The sequence below is a fragment of the Gadus macrocephalus genome, chromosome 4 (assembly GCF_031168955.1).
Source record: "Gadus macrocephalus chromosome 4, ASM3116895v1".
In the NCBI taxonomy this organism is placed as follows: Eukaryota; Metazoa; Chordata; class Actinopteri; order Gadiformes; family Gadidae; genus Gadus; species Gadus macrocephalus.
Genome location: NC_082385.1, coordinates 19,241,594 through 19,262,460, shown reverse-complemented (window position 1 = coordinate 19,262,460; position 20,867 = coordinate 19,241,594). Strand labels below are relative to the sequence as shown.

General features: G+C 42.1%; 2 protein-coding genes across 2 annotated transcripts in view; one reads left to right on the top strand and one right to left on the bottom strand.

The window, feature by feature from the left end:
• Positions 1–20,867, bottom strand: part of LOC132455455 (inactive dipeptidyl peptidase 10-like) — a 234,018-nt gene that overhangs the window by 18,342 nt on the left and 194,809 nt on the right. The window contains exon 19 of the mRNA XM_060049316.1: positions 11,715–11,820. Coding sequence (XP_059905299.1) covers positions 11,715–11,820 — 106 coding nt within the window. The remainder of the gene's footprint in view (positions 1–11,714; positions 11,821–20,867) is intronic.
• On the top strand, positions 15,459–18,027 carry LOC132455099 (uncharacterized). The gene is made up of 3 exons (XM_060048824.1): positions 15,459–17,286; positions 17,470–17,544; positions 18,000–18,027. Exons 1-2 carry the CDS (start codon positions 15,902–15,904, stop codon positions 17,540–17,542), a joined length of 1,458 nt encoding a protein of 485 aa, XP_059904807.1. The 5' UTR covers positions 15,459–15,901; the 3' UTR covers positions 17,543–17,544; positions 18,000–18,027.

Here is a 20,867-nt window from a genome sequence, read left to right as displayed (position 1 = left end):
CACACTACCACTTATTGGATCAACCACGCGTTTCACTGATACATGCACAGCACACACACTGACAGCGGATTCGCCCGCTCCTCCTCTCAACGCGCCTACAAAGGAAACCCGAAGCAGCGGGATATTTTGCACAGTGAAGACGATCGGCGACATTTGGAGTTTAGATTTAGCTCTGCAGCTGGAGAAAAGCAATACATTTATTTCTGTTTCCGATCCCCTTTTACTGGAGCCAATCACCAAGCTGGCTTTTCCCCCTTGAGCGCTATTGGCTGGTTTAACACAATGACGACAGGGAAGCGATTGCTGTGGTTGAAGGACTATTATTGGGTGTCAAGCAGCGAGGCTGCGAGAAAACCTATTGTTTTCGTATGTTTTCTTATTATTATTATGCTGCCATGGGAGTCTATGGCAGCCCATAGAACGCCTTGGTCAAAATATGTGGAATTTGGCACACTTATTTGGTTACATGATCCCATGAAGCAAATTTGGGGTCGCTAGCCCATGAGCTCTAGCACCACCAACAGGTCAATTGGACATGCATTCATGTTTATAACTTTTGACCCATTCATCCAATATTCACAAACAAGGTTTCATTGGAATCCTTGGGCCAAGCCGGGTTCAACGCACCCTATGTCGTCATTAATGGATTTTCCGCCATCTTGGTTTATGTCAAAAACCTTCAAAATGCATCTCCTATCACAAATTTTGTCCAATCATCTCGAAACTTGGAACACATGATCTTCAGGCCATGCTTGATAAAAAAAATCAAAAGATTTTTCAAATTCAAAACCGTTTGGCCGCTACAGTCAATCAAATTCGACTGTGAAGTCGCCAAACAGGAAGTAAGCCAATATCTCAGCAGCCCTTTGACATATCATAACCAACCTTGGTACATAGACCCATGACATCCTCATGGGGACGCTCTATGAATTTGATGACCATTGACTTCTAGGGGGCGCTATAATTAATGAAAACGTGTTTTAACTCCTCTCTTCACATGAGTATATTTCAAACTAATTTTCAATGTCTGGTGATACTGTCTGACCGCCCCATATAGCTTATAAAATATTTCCCATGGCAACGTCAGAAATTGGCCGCCATGTTGAAAGTTGTCCATATCAATATAACATATCCACAGGCCATATATGATCTTCAGACCAAGCTGAACAAATGTGTGAAACGGCTTTCTGAAATTCAAAACTGTTTTGCCGTGACAGCCAATCAAACTTGACGGCAAAGCTGCCAAACAGGAAACAAGCCTGTTCTCAGCAACTCTTTAACATATCATAGCCAAACTTGCTACATAGACTCATGACATCATTCTGGGGACACCCAAACAATTTGGTGACCGTTGATCTCAGGGGGACGTCAAACAACAATGACTTTATTTACCATTCCGCCCACTTACAATATAAACTGCAATTCTTACTGGATTAGATGCTTCATGAACCACCTCAAGATGCTTGTTAACATTGTGTCTCTGTTAGGGATATTGCTCCTAATACCCCTACGTATTTGTGTCATTTGTTCTGTTAGGCAGACGATAATGCGCCCTTACCACTAGGGTCATTTTTCCATTTTGAACTAGAGCATAATGCTCTAGTTCATTCCACCAGCTGTCATTATTACCGATTACGGAGACGGTCGTCATGTAGCCACCCAGCCAATTACGTCTGTCCGGCAGAATTAGTTTATCGAGTCCCATTCTGCTTGACATCCACATTGCTGCTTGCAGCAATATTTATTTTTATTATTATATTTATATTGTTGCATTGTACAATTTATTTTGTTTTACCAAAAAAGTTAAATACAGTAAATACAATACCTTGAATGTCACAGAATCTAAAGATTGCCACTAAAATTGGCCAAAAAAAATGGTAAAACTAAACTTTAACAACAATTTTGTTGAGTAATTCTCAACATGAAACTTAAAAGTCAGGTCTTCCTCCAACATAAAGTCCAGGTATTCGTATGAGCAAATTAATTCTACTGGCCTGCCAGGTAATGTATGGAGTTGGGGCAAGGAATGAAACCAGGCAGGGCTCTTAAAGAACTTACTTTAAAGAATTAAGATTGAGCTGTATAATTTGAAATGCTTCTTGTAGCTTTAAAATTGTCTCATCAGGTGACAATAGATAAGCATACAGGTGTATATTTAACATGGCAGCTTCAGAAAGTGTGTGTTTGCACGCCACCCGCTGCACACACTCTGCATACACCCCGATGACCGACTCCACCGACCGCCACGGCACCCTGACACTCGATTCCCCCACTGGCACCAGGGGGGCACCACACATTGCTACCTGTTCTGTGGGAAACACTGGACTTGGTGTGTTTCCTATGGTGGGAAAAGCACAATGGGATCAAGCGAAGAATTTCATTTAATCTGGGACCCTATGATACCCTCCTTCAGAAGGTTATATACCCTCCCCCTGAATGGACTGTCGCACACTCTCCTCTCCTTCCTTCTCCCCACTACCCTTTGTAAAAATGACAACGCTGTCTGACTACGTGTTGTAGTAATTATGGTCTACTCTAATGGCGTGAGCACAGAATCGAGATGCAACAAATCAGCTGCAGAACTCTTAAGACCCTACTTTGGATTGCTGCTGTTATATTAATTTTTGGTTCCTCTCCCCCTGTGTTCTCCCTTCAGGTTGGTGGGCATCATGGATTGGACATTATTTAACCATTGTTTTTGATGCCATTTTGGCAACACAGTCTCACTCCGAGAACGTCAAATACCGACTGTTGGCAAAGGCCCTTTAGCGTCGGTGACTGACGGGAAAGGTACCCTTTTTAGTCGGTCGGTGACGGTAAAGGTACCCTTCGGCGTCTTCTACATACGGAATGGGGGGTGCCTCACTACGTCTCTAATAGACGCTGTGAGCATCTTTCCTATTGGATAGTTTTTAGGATATTCTTCTGTGAAAATGGCGGACATACTTTTTATCCTGGGTGGAAAATATGATATTTTAGCATAGTTAAACCATTAAAAGTGTTTATGTAAACATTTTTAGCGAGAAATGTGCATTTTACTTTCATAATCGTCGTTCGGCGAATGTGAAGGATGTTTGGTTTGATAGATATGACGAAGAATATTTCATCGGGCGATAATGGCCGGCGTACAGGCATCCCGGGCTCACGAAAATAGGTGACACTGTCACGTTATTTAATCTATTGAAACGTGATCAGGTACACGTATTTTCTAAATGTTCGTGTCAAAAAGCACAATTTTCAAACTCATGCATATCAATTGGAAGTATTTGTCGTGATTTGTCACTAAGCACGACTTCCATCGGTTCTGTCCGGGAGCTTTCTCCCTATTGTCCCTTAAGGAGCTCCGTACAGAACATTTATTGTTAAAAATTGTCTGTGATAACTAAGAATATGACAGCTTTTCCAGTCTCACCAATATGCGCACAGATCGCACTTTTTGACACTTTCAAGATGCGTGCAGTAGCCTACATACGCCAAATGACCATTTCGTGTGCATACGATACGCAAAACCCAGCATTAACTACTGTGGAGGGCGGATACGTCCATTTCGCGTGCATATGATACGCAAAACCCAGCATTAACTGAATGGGAGATGCAATATTTTAGGACAGATTCACCATTTAACGTGTTTCTAATGACATTTCTAGCGAGAAATGTACTTTTCCCTTGAATAATCCTCAGTCAGTGAATGTGTATGATCTTTATTAATCTTTATTATCTGAATGGGAAATGCAGCTCACGTGTTTCCTGCATTTGTGTTATTAAACCGTTACTTTATGTAACTTTTAATGATATCATCTTGTTAGAAACACGTACGTTTTCGTGAACACTGGATTACGTCGCATTTCAACATAAAATAGCGTGTTATACACACACACACACACACACACACACACACACACACACACACACACACACACACACACACACACACGCTGCCAAATAAATAAATACTAAGGCAGAATAAAGAATAAATTAATTCATTATCATTCAACTTCAACATGCGTTATTACAGTATAGTGGTGGAGGGATGACGTGTGTTGGCCAACCCGGAAGTGAGCGTCGCCCTGGGTTCCCTTGACAAAAAGCCAACGGGTTTTTCCATTTGATTTTGGATTATTGCAGAAAAATTAGCATCTTTGAAGCACCTCCTCAAAAACTGAAAATAAATAAAAATAACTGTGCTCCAAAGAAAGAAATGTACACCAATGCATTCCGAATGGGAGTGTTTCTCCGATTTTTCCATGCTACACAGAACGAAATGTAAACCCATGCAAATAAAGACTTAATCATTTAAATATCATTAATCTCCTGAGGGTGGTATTCTATTTTTTTCAACGGGGCTGAATCCAGTCACTTGACCGTCATGGTTGCTATGGTGGTTGCTATCCACCAGCCCCTCTAATCCTTACATGGCTCTAAAAACCACGCGGCAAATGAGCTGCCGTAAATTGTGTTGTTTTTGTCGTAAACTAGTGTCCGATGGTTAAAAATAGACGGATATTCCAAGGTATCCTTAAAAGGCAGCTTGGATGTTTTTATTTTCTGCAGTTTAGACTTCTTCTATAACCTATTTTTGAAAGCAAAACACCAAGCTCATTGATTTAACGAGGCAGGGTTATTTGAAACAATTTATTAAATAAATATTTATGAGAGGTCATTCCTTCTCCTGAGTTTTCTTCCTATTTATGTCTAGTGTACAACCCTACTGTCCACAAGCATCACCCCCCCCTCCCCATATGGATTTGGAGAATTGTTGCCACGTCCCAGTGGTGGAGGTATCATATATATGAAAGAGGGCATTCAATTATACTACAATGATCAATTAGGAGGCCGAAGCCCTAAAGGAAGTGATGCAATAGGTGACTGGGTCGACGACATTTAAGTAAGCTTTACTTTGAGGTCTCTTATATATCAAAGGGGGTCTCAAAGGACGCATACGCTTCAACCTGTGGCTCCAGCCCTACAGGAAATGACTCAGCAAGTGCTCCATCTCGTTGCACCTGCACCCAGCGGCTCGCTTGCAAGATTTTGGCCTGAAGTTATTCCCAGACCTACACCGTAGCCATCTAACCTGCATATCTGAGAATCAGGCCTCTCTTTAATAATGACAAAATGTATGAGAGAAATACACATTAACTTTTGACTCATAAGCGGCGTGGTGCCGGCTCCTTTTGACCTTTTGACCCCAGACTTCTGGGGGAATAGCTGAATCAATTCATTAGTCAATCAAAAGCATGTAAATATCTTCCCGGTGGCGTAAGAGGGAGAACAAGGTGTCCTTCAACATCTACGCTTCCAGGCGATTGCAACGGTGCCACACATGAGCATATTCGAACATGTTTAATGGTAGTAATTAGCTGTCGAAATTGGAGGCCTTAATCAATAATGAGCTGCTATTGATTTGCTTCCCGATATAAATTTGTGACAAATGACATGTTATTTAGCCTCTACACGTTGAGTTGAGTCCAATGACACCAAGCATGACACTCTAGAAAATGGTAACATGTATTTTACATGGTACACCTAGGTCTAGGACATGATCTCGGTGTAGCAAGAGGGCAAGCTTGATCTCATTGGACTCAGCTTAACGTGTAGATGCTAAATAACATGTAATTTGTCAAAAATCTCCATCGGGAAGCAAATCTATAGCTGGTCATTATTGATAAAGGCCTCCAAAATCGACAGCTAATTACTACCCCGAAACATATTCAAATATGATCATGTGTGGCACTGTTGCAATCGCCTCGAAACGTAGATGTCAAAGGACACCTTGTTTGCCCCGTTACGTAACCGGGAAGATATTTTCATACTTCTAATGAATTGATTCATATTTTAAGGTTCTCGGAGTGAGACTTTAAGCGGTGCGGGGGTCCCAGTTAGGCCTTAGAATAAGGTATTCAAATTTCAGGGCGGTAGGACCTTCCAATCTCAAAAAATGTTTTCCCACCACATTCTGAACCATTAGGTCTTGCAGGTAACACTTCTGAGGGGCTTTGTCCTTTAGGCCGAAGCCCTAAAGGAAGTGATGCAATAGGTGACTGGGTCGACAACATTTAAGTATGCTTTACTTTGAGGTCTCTTATATATATCAAAGGGGGTCTCAAAGGACGCATACGCTTCAACCTGTGGCTCCAGCCCTACAGGAAATGACTCAGCAAGTGCTCCATCTCGTTGCACCTGCACCCAGCGGCTCGCTTGCAAGATTTTGGCCTGAAGTTCTTCCCAGACCAACACCCTAGCCACCCAACACGCATATCTTAGAATCAGGCTTCTCTTTAATAATGACAAAAAGCTATTAGAGAAATACACATTCACTTTTTGTTATCTCATAAGCGGCGTGGTGCCGGCTCCTTTTGACCCCAGACTTCAAAAACGTGGCCACAGGCCAGCTGTGACTACACACCTTAAGCCACAAATGTACACCTCCATCCCACAAAAAATGGGGACTAGAAACTAACCTCTGTCTTATGTACATTTACCGTACTGTGGGACGTCACGCCCCTTTTCCGGCCTTTTCGAGATAGCTATAGGATGCTAAAATGTTTACACACATTTCCCGGGGCCCCGAGAATGACATATCCGAGATTTGGAGTTCTAGCCCTTAGAGAAAAAAAGTTTTCCCAAATGGACTGTCATTTGGACAAAGCCCCTCAGAAGTGTTACCTGCAAGACCTAATGGTTCAGAATGTGGTGGAAAAACATTTTTTGAGATAGGAAGGTCCTACCGCCCTGAAATTTGAATACCTTATTCTTAGGCCTAACTGGGACCCCCGCACAGAAACTTGGCCCGGTCGGACCCCGAGGGCCGGAATGGGGGGCCCTTCCTGCCCTAAACTTGGCCCAGTCGGACCCCGAGTGCCGGAAGGGGGGGCCTGGACTTTCATAATCCTCGCTTGGTGACTGTAAAGGATGTTTGGTCGGATGTTATGACGAAGAATCATAATGTGAATGGGAATATTCTATAAATGTCTTGATATCATCTTTCGTCTCAACACTTCTGCTGCAGCCGCTTAAAGTCTCACTCCGAGAACCTTAAAATATGAATCAATTCATTAGAAGTATGAAAATATCTTCCCGGTTACGTAACGGGGCAAACAAGGTGTCCTTTGACATCTACGTTTCGAGGCGATTGCAACAGTGCCACACATGATCATATTTGAATATGTTTCGGGGTAGTAATTAGCTGTCGATTTTGGAGGCCTTTATCAATAATGACCAGCTATAGATTTGCTTCCCGATGGAGATTTTTGACAAATTACATGTTATTTAGCATCTACACGTTAAGCTGAGTCCAATGAGATCAAGCTTGCCCTCTTGCTACACCGAGATCATGTCCTAGACCTAGGTGTACCATGTAAAATACATGTTACCATTTTCTAGAGTGTCATGCTTGGTGTCATTGGACTCAACTCAACGTGTAGAGGCTAAATAACATGTCATTTGTCACAAATTTATATCGGGAAGCAAATCAATAGCAGCTCATTATTGATTAAGGCCTCCAATTTCGACAGCTAATTACTACCATTAAACATGTTCGAATATGCTCATGTGTGGCACCGTTGCAATCGCCTGGAAGCGTAGATGTTGAAGGACACCTTGTTCTCCCTCTTACGCCACCGGGAAGATATTTACATGCTTTTGATTGACTAATGAATTGATTCAGCTATTCCCCCAGAAGTCTGGGGTCAAAAGGTCAAAAGGAGCCGGCACCACGCCGCTTATGAGTCAAAAGTTAATGTGTATTTCTCTCATACATTTTGTCATTATTAAAGAGAGGCCTGATTCTCAGATATGCAGGTTAGATGGCTACGGTGTAGGTCTGGGAATAACTTCAGGCCAAAATCTTGCAAGCGAGCCGCTGGGTGCAGGTGCAACGAGATGGAGCACTTGCTGAGTCATTTCCTGTAGGGCTGGAGCCACAGGTTGAAGCGTATGCGTCCTTTGAGACCCCCTTTGATATATAAGAGACCTCAAAGTAAAGCTTACTTAAATGTCGTCGACCCAGTCACCTATTGCATCACTTCCTTTAGGGCTTCGGCCTCCTAATTGATCATTGTAGTATAATTGAATGCCCTCTTTCATATATATGATACCTCCACCACTGGGACGTGGCAACAATTCTCCAAATCCATATGGGGAGGGGGGGGTGATGCTTGTGGACAGTAGGGTTGTACACTAGACATAAATAGGAAGAAAACTCAGGAGAAGGAATGACCTCTCATAAATATTTATTTAAAGGCACCCAGTGCAACTTTATGTAAACATTCAATGAAAAATAAACATTCAATTTCTAGTCTTTTTTACACGTAGTAAGTTTCAATAACTCCATACCATTACATATCGACATTCAAGGAGCAAAGATGAGACGTCGTTGTGTGGTGAGAACTGATTGAAAATCGTAAACAACAACAATCGCCAGTGGGGAGAAGCCATTTTTCCATTGACTGGAAGCCTGCTTTATTTATTGTAGGTTACAAAAAATAAAGAAAATGGCGGCATTGTTGTTGTTATCGATTTTGTATCAGTTCTCACCATACAACAACGTCTCATCTTTGCTGCTTAAATGTCGGTATGTAATGGTATGGAGTTATTGAAACTTACTACGTGTAAAAAAGACTAGAAATTGAATGTTTATTTTTAAGCCTCGAAAGTTGCACTGGGTGCCTTTAATAAATTGTTTCAAATAACCCTGCCTCGTTAAATCAATGAGCTTGGTGTTTTGCTTTCAAAAATAGGTTATAGAAGAAGTCTAAACTGCAGAAAAAAAAACCATCCAAGCTGCCTTTTAAGGATACCTTGGAATATCCTTCTATTTTTTTAACCATCGGACACTAGTTTACGACAAAAACAACACAATTTACGGCAGCTCATTTGCCGTGTGGTTTTTAGAGCCATGTAAGGATTAGAGGGGCTGGTGGATAGCAACCACCATAGCAACCATGACGGTCAAGTGATTGGATTCAGCCCCGTTGAAAAAAATAGAATACCACCCTCAGGAGATTAATGATATTTAAATGATTATGACCATGAAGTCTTTATTTGCATGGGTTTACATTTCGTTCTGTGTAGCATGGAAAAATCGGAGAAACACTCCCATTCGGAATGCATTGGTTTACATTTCTTTCTTTGGAGCACAGTTATTTTTATTTATTTTCAGTTTTTGAGGAGGTGCTTCAAAGATGCTAATTTTTCTGCAATAATCCAAAATCAAATGGAAAAACCCGTTGGCTTTTTGTCAAGGGAATCCAGGGCGACGCTCACTTCCGGGTTGGCCAACACACGTCATCCCTCCACCACTATACTGTAATAACGCATGTTGAAGTTGAATGATAATGAATTAATTTATTCTTTATTCTGCCTTAGTATTTATTTATTTGGCAGCGAAATGCAGTGTGTGTGTGTGTGTGTGTGTGTGTGTGTGTGTGTGTGTGTGTGTGTGTGTTAGGGCTGTGCAATTAATCGAATTTCGATCGCGATATCAATTTTGGGGTCAAACGATCTCCAAACTCGTATAATCGAGTTGAAACGATTAATTTGACATTTTCCATTTTAAAGTAGGCCTAGAGAGTTTATGAAAGTTTATGAAAGAGACGCGCATGCGAAAGCATTCAACGCGGCGAGAGGGAGTACAATCTAACAGGCGTGCTGCATCAGGAAGTATGCCGTTGGCAGGAGGCGGGACATGCCAGTGAACCGCCAATCAGCAGCATCGACTGTTGACAGACATGTTGGAGTAGACCTACCGCGTGGAATCTAAAGTTTCAGTAACGTTACAGTTTGATGAACGATAACAAGCTCCTATAGCAGACTTTAACTAAGAGTTCTTTAAGGCAGAACTGCCAAGTACATCTTGTATATGTATTTCTGTTTAACAACAATATGATTTTTATTAGCCATGTGTTTGTTATGGCTTTGTGACTTTTAACTTTGCTATGGAGAAATGCTGGGACCGTTGTTCTCTAGACATTAAATAGGTTAAGTTAATTTTGGATACTTATACGTGTTTCTGTGATATTTGATTGTCTTAATATATTGTATTCATGAAATGTTTTATAAAAATCAAATGTTAGATTCAGAATGTTGTGGCAGACAGTACACTTACACACGAAAAAGGTTTTATTTTGGATACTTATAATATACGTGTTTCTATGTCATAATTGATTGTATCAATAAATGCATGTTTTCAAACTCAAAAATAATCGTTTGAATAATCGTGATATCAATATTGACCAAAATAATCGTGATTATGATTTTTCCCATAATCGAGCAGCCCTAGTGTGTGTGTGTGTGTGTATAACACGCTATTTTATGTTGAAATGCGACGTAATCCAGTGTTCATGAAAACGTACGTGTTTCTAACAAGATGATATCATTAAAAGTTACATAAAGTAACGGTTTAATAACACAAAAGCAGGAAACACGTGAGCTGCATTTCCCATTCAGATAATAAAGATTAATAAAGATCATACACATTCACTGACTGAGGATTATTCAAGGGAAAAGTACATTTCTCGCTAGAAATGTCATTAGAAACACGTTAAATGGTGAATCTGTCCTAAAATATTGCATCTCCCATTCAGTTAATGCTGGGTTTTGCGTATCATATGCACGCGAAATGGACGTATCCGCCCTTCACAGTAGTTAATGCTGGGTTTTGCGTATCGTATGCACACGAAATGGTCATTTGGCGTATGTAGGCTACTGCACGCATCTTGAAGGTGTCAAACCGTGCGATCTGTGCGCATATTGGTGAGACTGGAAAAGCTGTCATATTCTTAGTTATCACAGACAATTTTTAACAATAAATGTTCTGTACTGTTCTCCTTAAGGGACAATAGGGAGAAAGCTCCCGGACAGAACCGATGGAAGTCGTGCTTAGTGACAAATCACGACAAATACTTCCAATTGATATGCATGAGTTTGAAAATTGTGCTTTTTGACACGAACATTTAGAAAATACGTGTACCTGATCACGTTTCAATAGATTAAATAACGTGACAGTGTCACCTATTTTCGTGAGTCCGGGATGCCTGTACGCCGGCCATTATCGCCCGATGAAATATTCTTCGTCATATCTATCAAACCAAACATCCTTCACATTCGCCGAACGACGATTATGAAAGTAAAATGCACATTTCTCGCTAAAAATGTTTACATAAACACTTTTAATGGTTTAACTATGCTGAAATATCATATTTTCCACCCAGGATAAAAAGTATGTCCGCCATTTTCACAGAAGAATATCCTAAAAACTATCCAATAGGAAAGATGCTCACAGCGTCTATTAGAGACGTAGTGAGGCACCCCCCATTCCGTATGTAGAAGACGCCGAAGGGTACCTTTACCGTCACCGACCGACTAAAAAGGGTACCTTTCCCGTCAGTCACCGACGCTAAAGGGCCTTTGCCAACAGTCGGTATTTGACGTTCTCGGAGTGAGACTGTGTTGATTTTGGAGATAGTACCTTTAAAGTAAAACTGATCGACTAAACTAAACTAAACTACTCTCGCTATCTTTGTTGTACACAGGGAATGGGTTAACCTAGCAATTGTAGCACTTGTTGCTATGAAAATCCTTACTGTACCGACAGTGATATATAGTTGTTGCTTGTTTCTTTTAAATGTACTTATTGTGAGTCGCTTTGGATAAAAAAGTCTGCTAAATGCAATGTAAATGTGTACAAGGTTGTGGTTCTGTGGTAACCTGCTCACCGTACATGGACCAGTCAATGACCGGAGCCTGGACGGCAGCACAATGGACGGGCTGGTCCGGACCCGCGGCCTTCAGCATCTCCAGCGCCACGTAGCCGCCGTAGCCCTGGAGCCGTGCCGCAGCGCAGGGAGGAAGGTTTTATAAAACAAACGCTGTGTGGTGAACGCTACTCTCCAAGTCTGGTGGTAACCTGAGTGCATACATGTCTGCAGTGTTGGGGGTAATGATATTACTTTTTTGGGTAATGAAATAAAGTAATGCATTACATTTAAAATATTGGTAACTACACTGCTTTAATAGACAATAGTAACGCACTTTCCTGCGTTACCCAAGCCGTGTTTCCCTGTGTGTAAAGTTCAGATCTGTTGTGGTAGGCTACGTGCATGCATGCTGCCTGTGTGTCTGCAGCGCCTGCTTGCCTCGGCAGGTTGCCATAGCGATCAATTTGAGTGACGTAGCTGCTTGTGGGAAGGAGTGTTCAAGTGTTGGAGCGCAGGGGCGTCAGCTCACCCAATACCATACAGGGGCACAATAGGGCACCAAAAAAAAATGCGAGCTAAAAAAAATTGGGGCAATTATTTATTTAAAAAAAGCATGGGCATAGATAATTAATGCAAGCACGCGAGCAAATATTTTATAGCACTTATTTATTATCATAAAGCGTATCTTCATTAAATATCTGTCAGCAAACATGAACTTGAAAACTGAAAACTTGAAATGTGCAACTGTAAAAGGAAAAACAAAAAAACACCTCTACATACATACATGTCTGTGTTTATCATTTCTATTTCAGACCATCCTATGATGGTGTGATGGTGATGATCCTATGAGGTGTGTATATCATGGCCAGAAAGATAGGGGAGCTGTTCATTTTTTTAACAGTAAACGGTAGCGCCTCTGCTTCATTTTTGCGAAGCTGTCGATCAATTGTGACTGGCTTAATTTGGAGAGTTCTCCTCGCTCAACCGACATGATGGCAAGATGATGAAGCCTATCTTGCCCCATTGTGCTCCTCAACCAAGTGTGAAGGCGTCTCAGTACGCTGAATGTCCTTTCACAACTGCAGCTGGACACAGGAATGGTCAGACATATTTTAATGACCTGTGTCAGTGTAGGGAACATGACATTATCGAGTAAACCGAAAAGACATTGCATGTCAGTAATTGGCAGGCTCTCCTGCTTTCTGTCCAGGTAATGTTTCGCTACCCACACCTCCTCTTGTTTAAGATCAACATTGTAGTGATCTGCGAGACCTCTGAGGTCCTCCTCTTTGAGAAAGGTGCTCGAGCCTGGGTTACAGGCCTGAACACCCTTCAGAACAACGCTGTTCAGAGATGAAAAGCGTTGCTCCAGCTCCGCAATCATCCTGTCTAGGCAAGGTAGGTAGACATTTGTTCTCAATTTTTCAGCATTGCCTAGGTCACTCGCTGCCCCACAACTAGACTCGACTATGCACTCCTCCAGGCGTCTTTGCTTTTGCCTTTGTCTTGGAACACATGACTCAGGGATTTGGTGCGTTTCGCACAAGGCCTTTGCACGGTCATATACCTCCGTCGCTTTGGGGTCAGTGCGCATTTCTTTTAGAGTGGCACACACAGCGCATTTAAACTCCTCTGCTTTTGCCAGGTCCACAGTTTCACTTTGCAGGTATTTGTGAAGACTTTCTGTCAAAGACAAAAAAGTCTTGAAGACCATCAACAGATAAATTGTGGTGAACCTGGCAAGCAGTGTTGTGCCTGAACGCATTCATTGAACGATAGTTCATGAACTCGTTCATATTTTGGGCGAACGTGAACTGAACGTACTGTATCTCTGCCTGATGAACGTTACTGTGAACTAGTTCATTCTGGTGTCTGTGAACGACAAGCTCACTCGGTTTAACTTTGTTCGATTCTTTGTTTATCTACACGGCGGATGCGGGGGATTCTTTGTTTATCTACATGGCGGATGCGCGCACAGAATTTAAATGTTTGACTGGTTGCCATGGCAATGGTTATCTCCGTGTGATTAATTTGCAGTTGCGATGTTGTCAGCCTACTATTACATTAAACTGTAATCAGAAAATGCGGTTATATGCTATAGAGCCTATAGTATCTGTGGTATAAAGGCTGGGACGAATTTCAAATAATAAATAAGTACACTTTATGTTGAAAATATAGACCGTCAAGATTCCCATAGAAACGAATGGAGCGGTGATTATTCTTCATACCGAGAGCTGGTAAATTGTGAAAAATTAATTAAACTGTAATCAGACAACGCGGTTATACGCTATAGACCCTAGAGTATCTGTTTTATAAAGGCTGGGACGAATTTCGAAATATAATTCGAAATTCACCCCAGGAAAAACACCCTGGGCCCTATTTTAACGGTCTGAAACGCAAGTGGAAAGCGCAAAGCGCAAGTAGCTTTGTGGGCGGTTCTACGGCGCTATCGCTATTTTACAGGCGGATAAATGACACTAGCGTCGCGGCGCAAGTGTCAAAAGGGTTGGTCTGAAGCAGCCTAATTACCCGTAGGTGTGGTTTGGGCGTAACGTCCAACAAACCAATGAGAGTGCCAGCTCCCATCCCCTTTAAGAGCCATGAGCGCATTTGAATCGGACGAGTTGATATTTTGACAGCGCGTCTGCAGTCTCCGATGAGACAGATGCACATGAATTTCAAACTGCAAATGGCTCAGTTTATTGCCAAATAATATGGCCTAATTCACACATGGAATAAGGGGTTTTCTTCCACAACTTCAGAAATACTGAGTCCTCAAATAAATTTCGCCAAAGAAAACGTAAATAATATAACATATGATATGCGGTAACTGATCTATTTAATGAAATACGCAATACATTATAAACATTGTTTCTTATCAGTATTGTATGCTATCCTAATATGCATGTGTCTCCGCGGTAATAGACATTGCCATTGATTGTATTATGGGTTACGTGTTTAGTTTGCGTGTGTTTAAACAGAGCACACACGCGCGCCCGCATTCATTCATTCTTTTTTAACACTCACTCGCGGTAAAACAATGTTTTTCACGATCAAATACTCATCAATCCTAAAAGTTATGGGCATGTAGGCCTATACGATGTCTGTGTCAAGAAAATATGTGTTTGCTGTACGGTGTTTGCAGATGCATTGATTTAAAAGTACAACTTATTACCGCTGCATCAGCTGTTCTTTCCCAAATAATTTACCAAGAATGTGCGGCTAGGTAGATGAGAGAAGCAAAGTGTATGCGCAAGGTGCACAAGCAATCCGTATGCATCGCATGCGCATGTAGGCTATGCATCCGCCCTTAAAATAGCATCTGAACAACGCGCCACTGACTTTAAACCAGGTATTTCCTGGTCAGTAGCGCAATGGTATTCAGCAACGGCAAAATAGCGTTTGCGCCAGAACACGCCTCCTCCTTCCGCCGAACCGCCCCTTGGGGCGCATGATCAATCCCTAATTTACCGGCGAGTGGCGCTGGTGGGAAAAGAACGCTCTGCGCCAGTTGTAAACTAGCAACGACACATGCGCCAGTGACTAAGTCACTTGCGCCGGATGCAAGATAGGGCCCCCTATCTGCCTGGCAACACAGCCACCAGTGTCGCACGAAGCGCATGCGTCTTCAAAACAACAACAGCATGGCTACGACATCAGCATGTAGGCGATTAGACTCGTATAATAATTTAAAAGAGTTGTATGACAAGGTCGGTGAGGATGGGAAAAATCTTACATTTCTGTGCAAACTTTGCTCGCCGGCTTTAAAAAAGAAAATCCGCACTTCAGTCACATCCACAGCAAACCTGAAACGGCACATTGAACTGAAGCACCCGGCTAGCCTTTCAAGGTATGTGCAAGCAAATAAAAAATCCAAAGACGGTCAAGACAGATCCTCGACCTCGACCCAAATCCCATTAACCGCGTACAGCGGCTCCTTTTTCATCTCCCAGCCGCAGCTGGACCACCTGGTGGTGAAGTATATTATCGGAGACCTGCAGCCTTTGAGTAAAGTGGAAAGCCCAGCTTTCATAAACTTAATTAAGGGGTTGCAGCCATCCAAAACGGTGCCATCGAGAAAGAAACTACAGACACTGTTAAACAAGAAATTTAAAGAAAACATATCTGAACTTAAGACTGAACTGTCTGAGACCGATGCTGTGTGCACAACAGCAGATTGCTGGTCAGCTGTGAACAAGGCATTTATGGGAATCACTGTCCACTGGCTAAACAAAACAGATGTTTCTAAGAGATACTCTGCAGTACTGGCATGCCGGCGGATTAAAGGAGCACATACACATGATGTGTTGGCAAAATTATTGTCAGAAGTACACAAAGAATTCAAAATCCAGAACAAGGTTGTGTGTACAGTAACAGACAATGCTGCAAATTTTGTCAAGGCATTCAACTGTTTTGGGATGGATATTGATACTGAAGTGCCAGAAACAATGGTCCACTTTGATGAAACTGAAAGTGAAGATGACGATGAAGTGTCAGCCTCTGCTGCCGCCAGTGAGGACTCAGATGAAAATGACCAGATGGAGCCTGAGCCTCTCTCAGGTCTGGATCATCCCTCTCTCCCCCCTCACAGAAGGTGCATGGCTCACACCTTGAATCTAGTGGCCAAAGATACGGAAAAGGTTACTGAAAAACGCTACAAAACAATGTCAGGGGCTGTTTTTGCAAAAGCATCTGCTCTGTGGAACCTGGTTAAGCGAAGTACAAAGGCTTCTGATGCTGTGGAGGAAAAGCTTGGGATTGGTTTTGTTGTGACAAATGACACAAGATGGAACTCAGTTTTTCTCGCGATGGAGCGACTGTCTCGCATAGCAACACTAACTACCAAGGCAGAAATGAACGTGGCTGAGGTCACCCCTGAAAATGATGCCACTCCCCTACATGACGAGCTGCTTTTGCACACTGTGAGTGATGAGTTTGGCTTTCGCAGATTCACTCCACAGGAAGTTGAATTCATACACAAGTTTGTGGATGTGATGAGGCCTTTAGCACTTGCACTAAACATCCTCCAAGCAGAGAAGAACATCTTTCTTGGCTACCTGGCTCCAACAATTGTGCAGCTGCAATGTCATATGAATGACCTGTTGGATGAGAGCATAAAGCCCACTGCAGCAGAGGGTCTCATTACATGCAGACCCCTCATAAAGAGTATCTTGGAATCCCTGAGCAAAAGGCTGGCAGGTCTTCTGGAGAAGAGGGACCACATACTCTCCGCTATGCTGGTGCCAAGATTCAAGCTCGACTGGGTCCAAGATGAGGAGAAACAATTGCAGTACAGATTGATGCTGAAAAGAGAATTTCAAACCCTCAACTCTGATGACTCAGGTCCAGCCAAGTCCAGTGGTAAACATGTCAAGAAAGATCCTGCAGCGTCATTCTTCAGATTTAACCAAAAAACTGAGGTTAATCCAAAATCTGAAGTGGACACCTATTTGGACGCCCCAACCACAGATGGGTTTGATGAATACCTGCAGTTTTCAAAGCTCAGAAGGCTGTTCATTAAACACAACACTGCCCTGCCCTCAAGCGCTCCAGTAGAGAGGCTCTTCAGCATCGGTGGTCTAATATTCAGGTAGGAATAAACTTTGATTATATTACATAATTATTATTCTTTGGTAATAAGTACAGTAAATACCCAGCCTCAAATTATAGTTCTTGGTGACATCATTCTAGTTCTGGTTTTCAAAATAAAAAAATATTTCAGTGATTGCCTCTTTTTTTGCCATAATAATCATGATGTTAAAATCTCATTCAGACCCAGGAGAAACCGGCTGGGAGATGCCAACTTTGAGAAGCAGCTCATCCTGAATGCCAACAAAAAGTTTTGACGGTATGTTAAAAATTGTGTTTACAGGGCCGCTGCTAAGCTTTTGGGTGCCCTAAGCTCAACCGGTCAGGGAGGCCAGTTGAGCTTTTCAGCACCAGATTCCTGTTGTCTCTTACTTGCCATTATGGAGAATCGCCATTCAAAAACAGCTTGATAAAACCGGCAAAAGCATGCTCTGTCTCCGATGCGAAACGACAAGAGCTTCGAAGGCTGTACCGTTAGGGTCAGGGGGGCTCCTTTTATATATTAGGTAAAAACATCAAATTTTCCGAAATGTATTGATTGGTTATACAATTAAGAAAAAACAACGGTCTCTTAATAACTCATTTATATATCTTTGTAATTCAATTTATTTATTTATTTTTGTAACCTTACTTTTTGGTGCCCTACTCTGCGTATAGGGAGCGGCGGGCCTGGCCGCATAAAAATAACAGCATACCTGTATCTTGTTTTTACAGGAAGCTAAAAAACAGCAGATCCACCAGGAGGATCTTCATTCAGATAAGGGATTGGCCCTGCACACTGACTTTTTTTCATTCATTATTATACTTTGGTTATTTCTGTAACCAGTGATATTCATTCAGTTCCACTCACTGGACAGAAAGTAGGAGCACTGTCCATGGCCTTGGACTCTGACTGACTCTTTTTAAGTTATTGTTTTGTTTTACGTATTCATTTGGTAAACAAAATTAACTTAATAATGTTTAAATGTTTTGCACTTTGAATATTGGACTTTCAAGTTCAACCTTGATTTCCTACCTCAGTTTGTGTTATTGGAATGGTTACTTTACTGTTCATGTAATGTAACTTGTTTGTTGAACCTGCCTGGTATATTTTTCCAGGATTCCAGTATTATTAAAAAATAACATTCAAGCAGCAAGTTTTTCCTCATGTTTTTGAGAATATACTGTAGGGTGAAAGCTGCAGCTGCTACTAGTGTGGACTGAATGGACAGCAACAAAGCGTTAAAGCAACAATGGGGAAAGGCTGTCCCCTCAATGCTAATGTATACCCTGGTTGGATAAGGATTGGATCAGGATAATTGGATATGAAGAGGAAATCTGATACATAGTTTCAGTGATAAAACTGATAAAATAATTGCTGTCTGTGGTTCTATATGGGCTGTGGCAAAAATGTTGAAAAATAATAGCACACAGCAACATATTGAAAAAAAGAACTATGAACTAGTTCATATTTGGAACTTGAATTATGAACTTTGAACTGAACTAGTTCATTTTAAAATTTGTGAACTGAACTTTGAACTAGTTCACGTAGAAAGTGAACTTTCCCAACACTGCTGGCAAGGTTGGCATGCAAACCCACAGCCGTGGGGTTGCTGATGTTGGACAGGCACGTGAGAACTGCGGGGAAATTCTCTATCATAGCGTTGATTGACCTCAGCTGGCACGACCATCGGGTCTTGGACAGCTGTACCAGCTCAGAAGGCTGTAAGCCAAGCTGTTTCTGGGTCTCCTTAAACTTGTCATGGTTAACAAGGGAGCCTGAAAAGAATGTATACACATTCTGCAGGAGGTCAAATAAATTCCTGGCCTCTGGTATGGCTTGACATGTGCAACACAGCACTAAATTCAATTGATGTGCATAGCAATGCACATAAATGGCCATGGGATGGTTCTCTCTGAACTTAGCTTGGACCCCTCCAACAGTCCCACTCATGACTGAGGCGCCATCATAAGCCTGTGCAACCACCTTCACATGATCTATGCCATTCAATCTTAGCTGATCTTCAATTGCAGTGGTAATGGACTCTGCGTCAAACCCTTTCAAATCTGTCATGGCTAGCAAATGCTCTTTCACACTCCCCCCAGCAACATAATGAACACACACAGCTAGCTGCTCAGTGGTGCCATCTCTCGCTTCATCTGCCATTACTGAAAACATTCCAGCCTCCTTTATTTCTTGACTGATAGCTTTTACTATCTCTTGGGCACAGCATTGAATGACCTCATTTTGGGATGAAGGTGATAAGTATGTACTGTGAGATGGTGGTGAATATGCCTGAAGAAAAGGATCAAACTCTTTCAAGAGGTTCATACACTCCAGAAAGTTTCCCTGGTTGTCGCTGGACATGCCCTCATCATGGCCAGGGAATGGGATATTTTGTTTACCCAAAAACTTGGTAACAGCCACAACCCGGCTGAGGTACTCGCGTCTCTCTTTGATTTCACGCTCACTTGCAGAATCCAACTGCTCGACAACACTGCCATGAGCCGCACTGGCTTTATAACTACACCAAGACTCCATGCTTGCCTTATGGGCTGGTGATTTCTCATGCTCTCTATAGACATCCAGAGCTTTTTTCCAATTTTGAAAGCCAGTGTTTACAAAGGTGTCATTCTTCAAATGTTTCCCAAATATTCTACAGGGAAAACAAAAGGCTGCATCTTTAGACTTGGAATATTCCAGCCATGTAAAGCTTTCAAACCAGTTGGCGTTAAAGGATCGATTCTTGGCACCAAAGTTGTGCTGGGGATATTTTGACAACTTAACTTGGTTTGGGCCAGACTCCTTTCCCCCAAGATCACTTGTATGTCCCTCAATATTGTGGACACTGCTTTTTTCTCTTGCCCCCAGTCTAATGTTCTCTGCCACTGTGGCAACTGTTTTCTCAGTCTCATATCTGGGGTGTGATCTCTCTGGCCTGTCTGTCTCCTGTTGTCCTTCCTTCTCTCTCTGCATTTCCCCTGCCTCAACCAGCTCATTCTCTTCTGCCCTCTGATTCTCCTGTCTGGTGCAACATACAAAAAATCATATGATCAATGGTTACCTCAGATAACCATTAAAAGTTCAAATAAAATTAATCAAATCTAAGCTGAGTCTCACCTGTCAGTGTCATCTCTCAATGCCAACTCTACCTGCGTCCCTTCAATCTGCTCCTCTCCTCCTCTGCACTCTGCTGCACTGAGTCTTGAAGCAACAAGAACATATTACAGTCTCCTGTCTGCATTTTCACTATCTAGATTTTTATATATGCATATGTAAAGTTACTTGTGTATAACCTGTTTGCAGTTATTCCTAATTAATATGAAAGTAATAGTCATATCACCTCTGCTCGTGCTCATCAACATCCCTCTCTCCTTCACCTTTTCCTTCAACTCCTCCGTCACCTCCTCCGGCACTCTGCTGCTCCTCTTTGTCTGGACAGATATGTAACTGTTAGGCTTGGGCTAGTGACCAGTGGTCAACTCAACTGGGTTGTTACCTAAAAGTGGTTTGCATTGCCTTGTTACCTAGCGTACCTCTCTCATTTCTCCTTGCTGCTTTATCCCTGCTCCGAGCGAATAACTTTCTGATGTCCATCTACA

Bases quoted from the DNA above. Each gene is read 5' to 3' on its own strand.
- LOC132455099 (XM_060048824.1), top strand. From the start codon at position 15,902: ATGGGAATCACTGTCCACTGGCTAAACAAAACAGATGTTTCTAAGAGA. The intron at 17,287-17,469 runs GTAGGAATAAAC...AATCTCATTCAG, and splicing joins ATCGGTGGTCTAATATTCAG to ACCCAGGAGAAACCGGCTGG.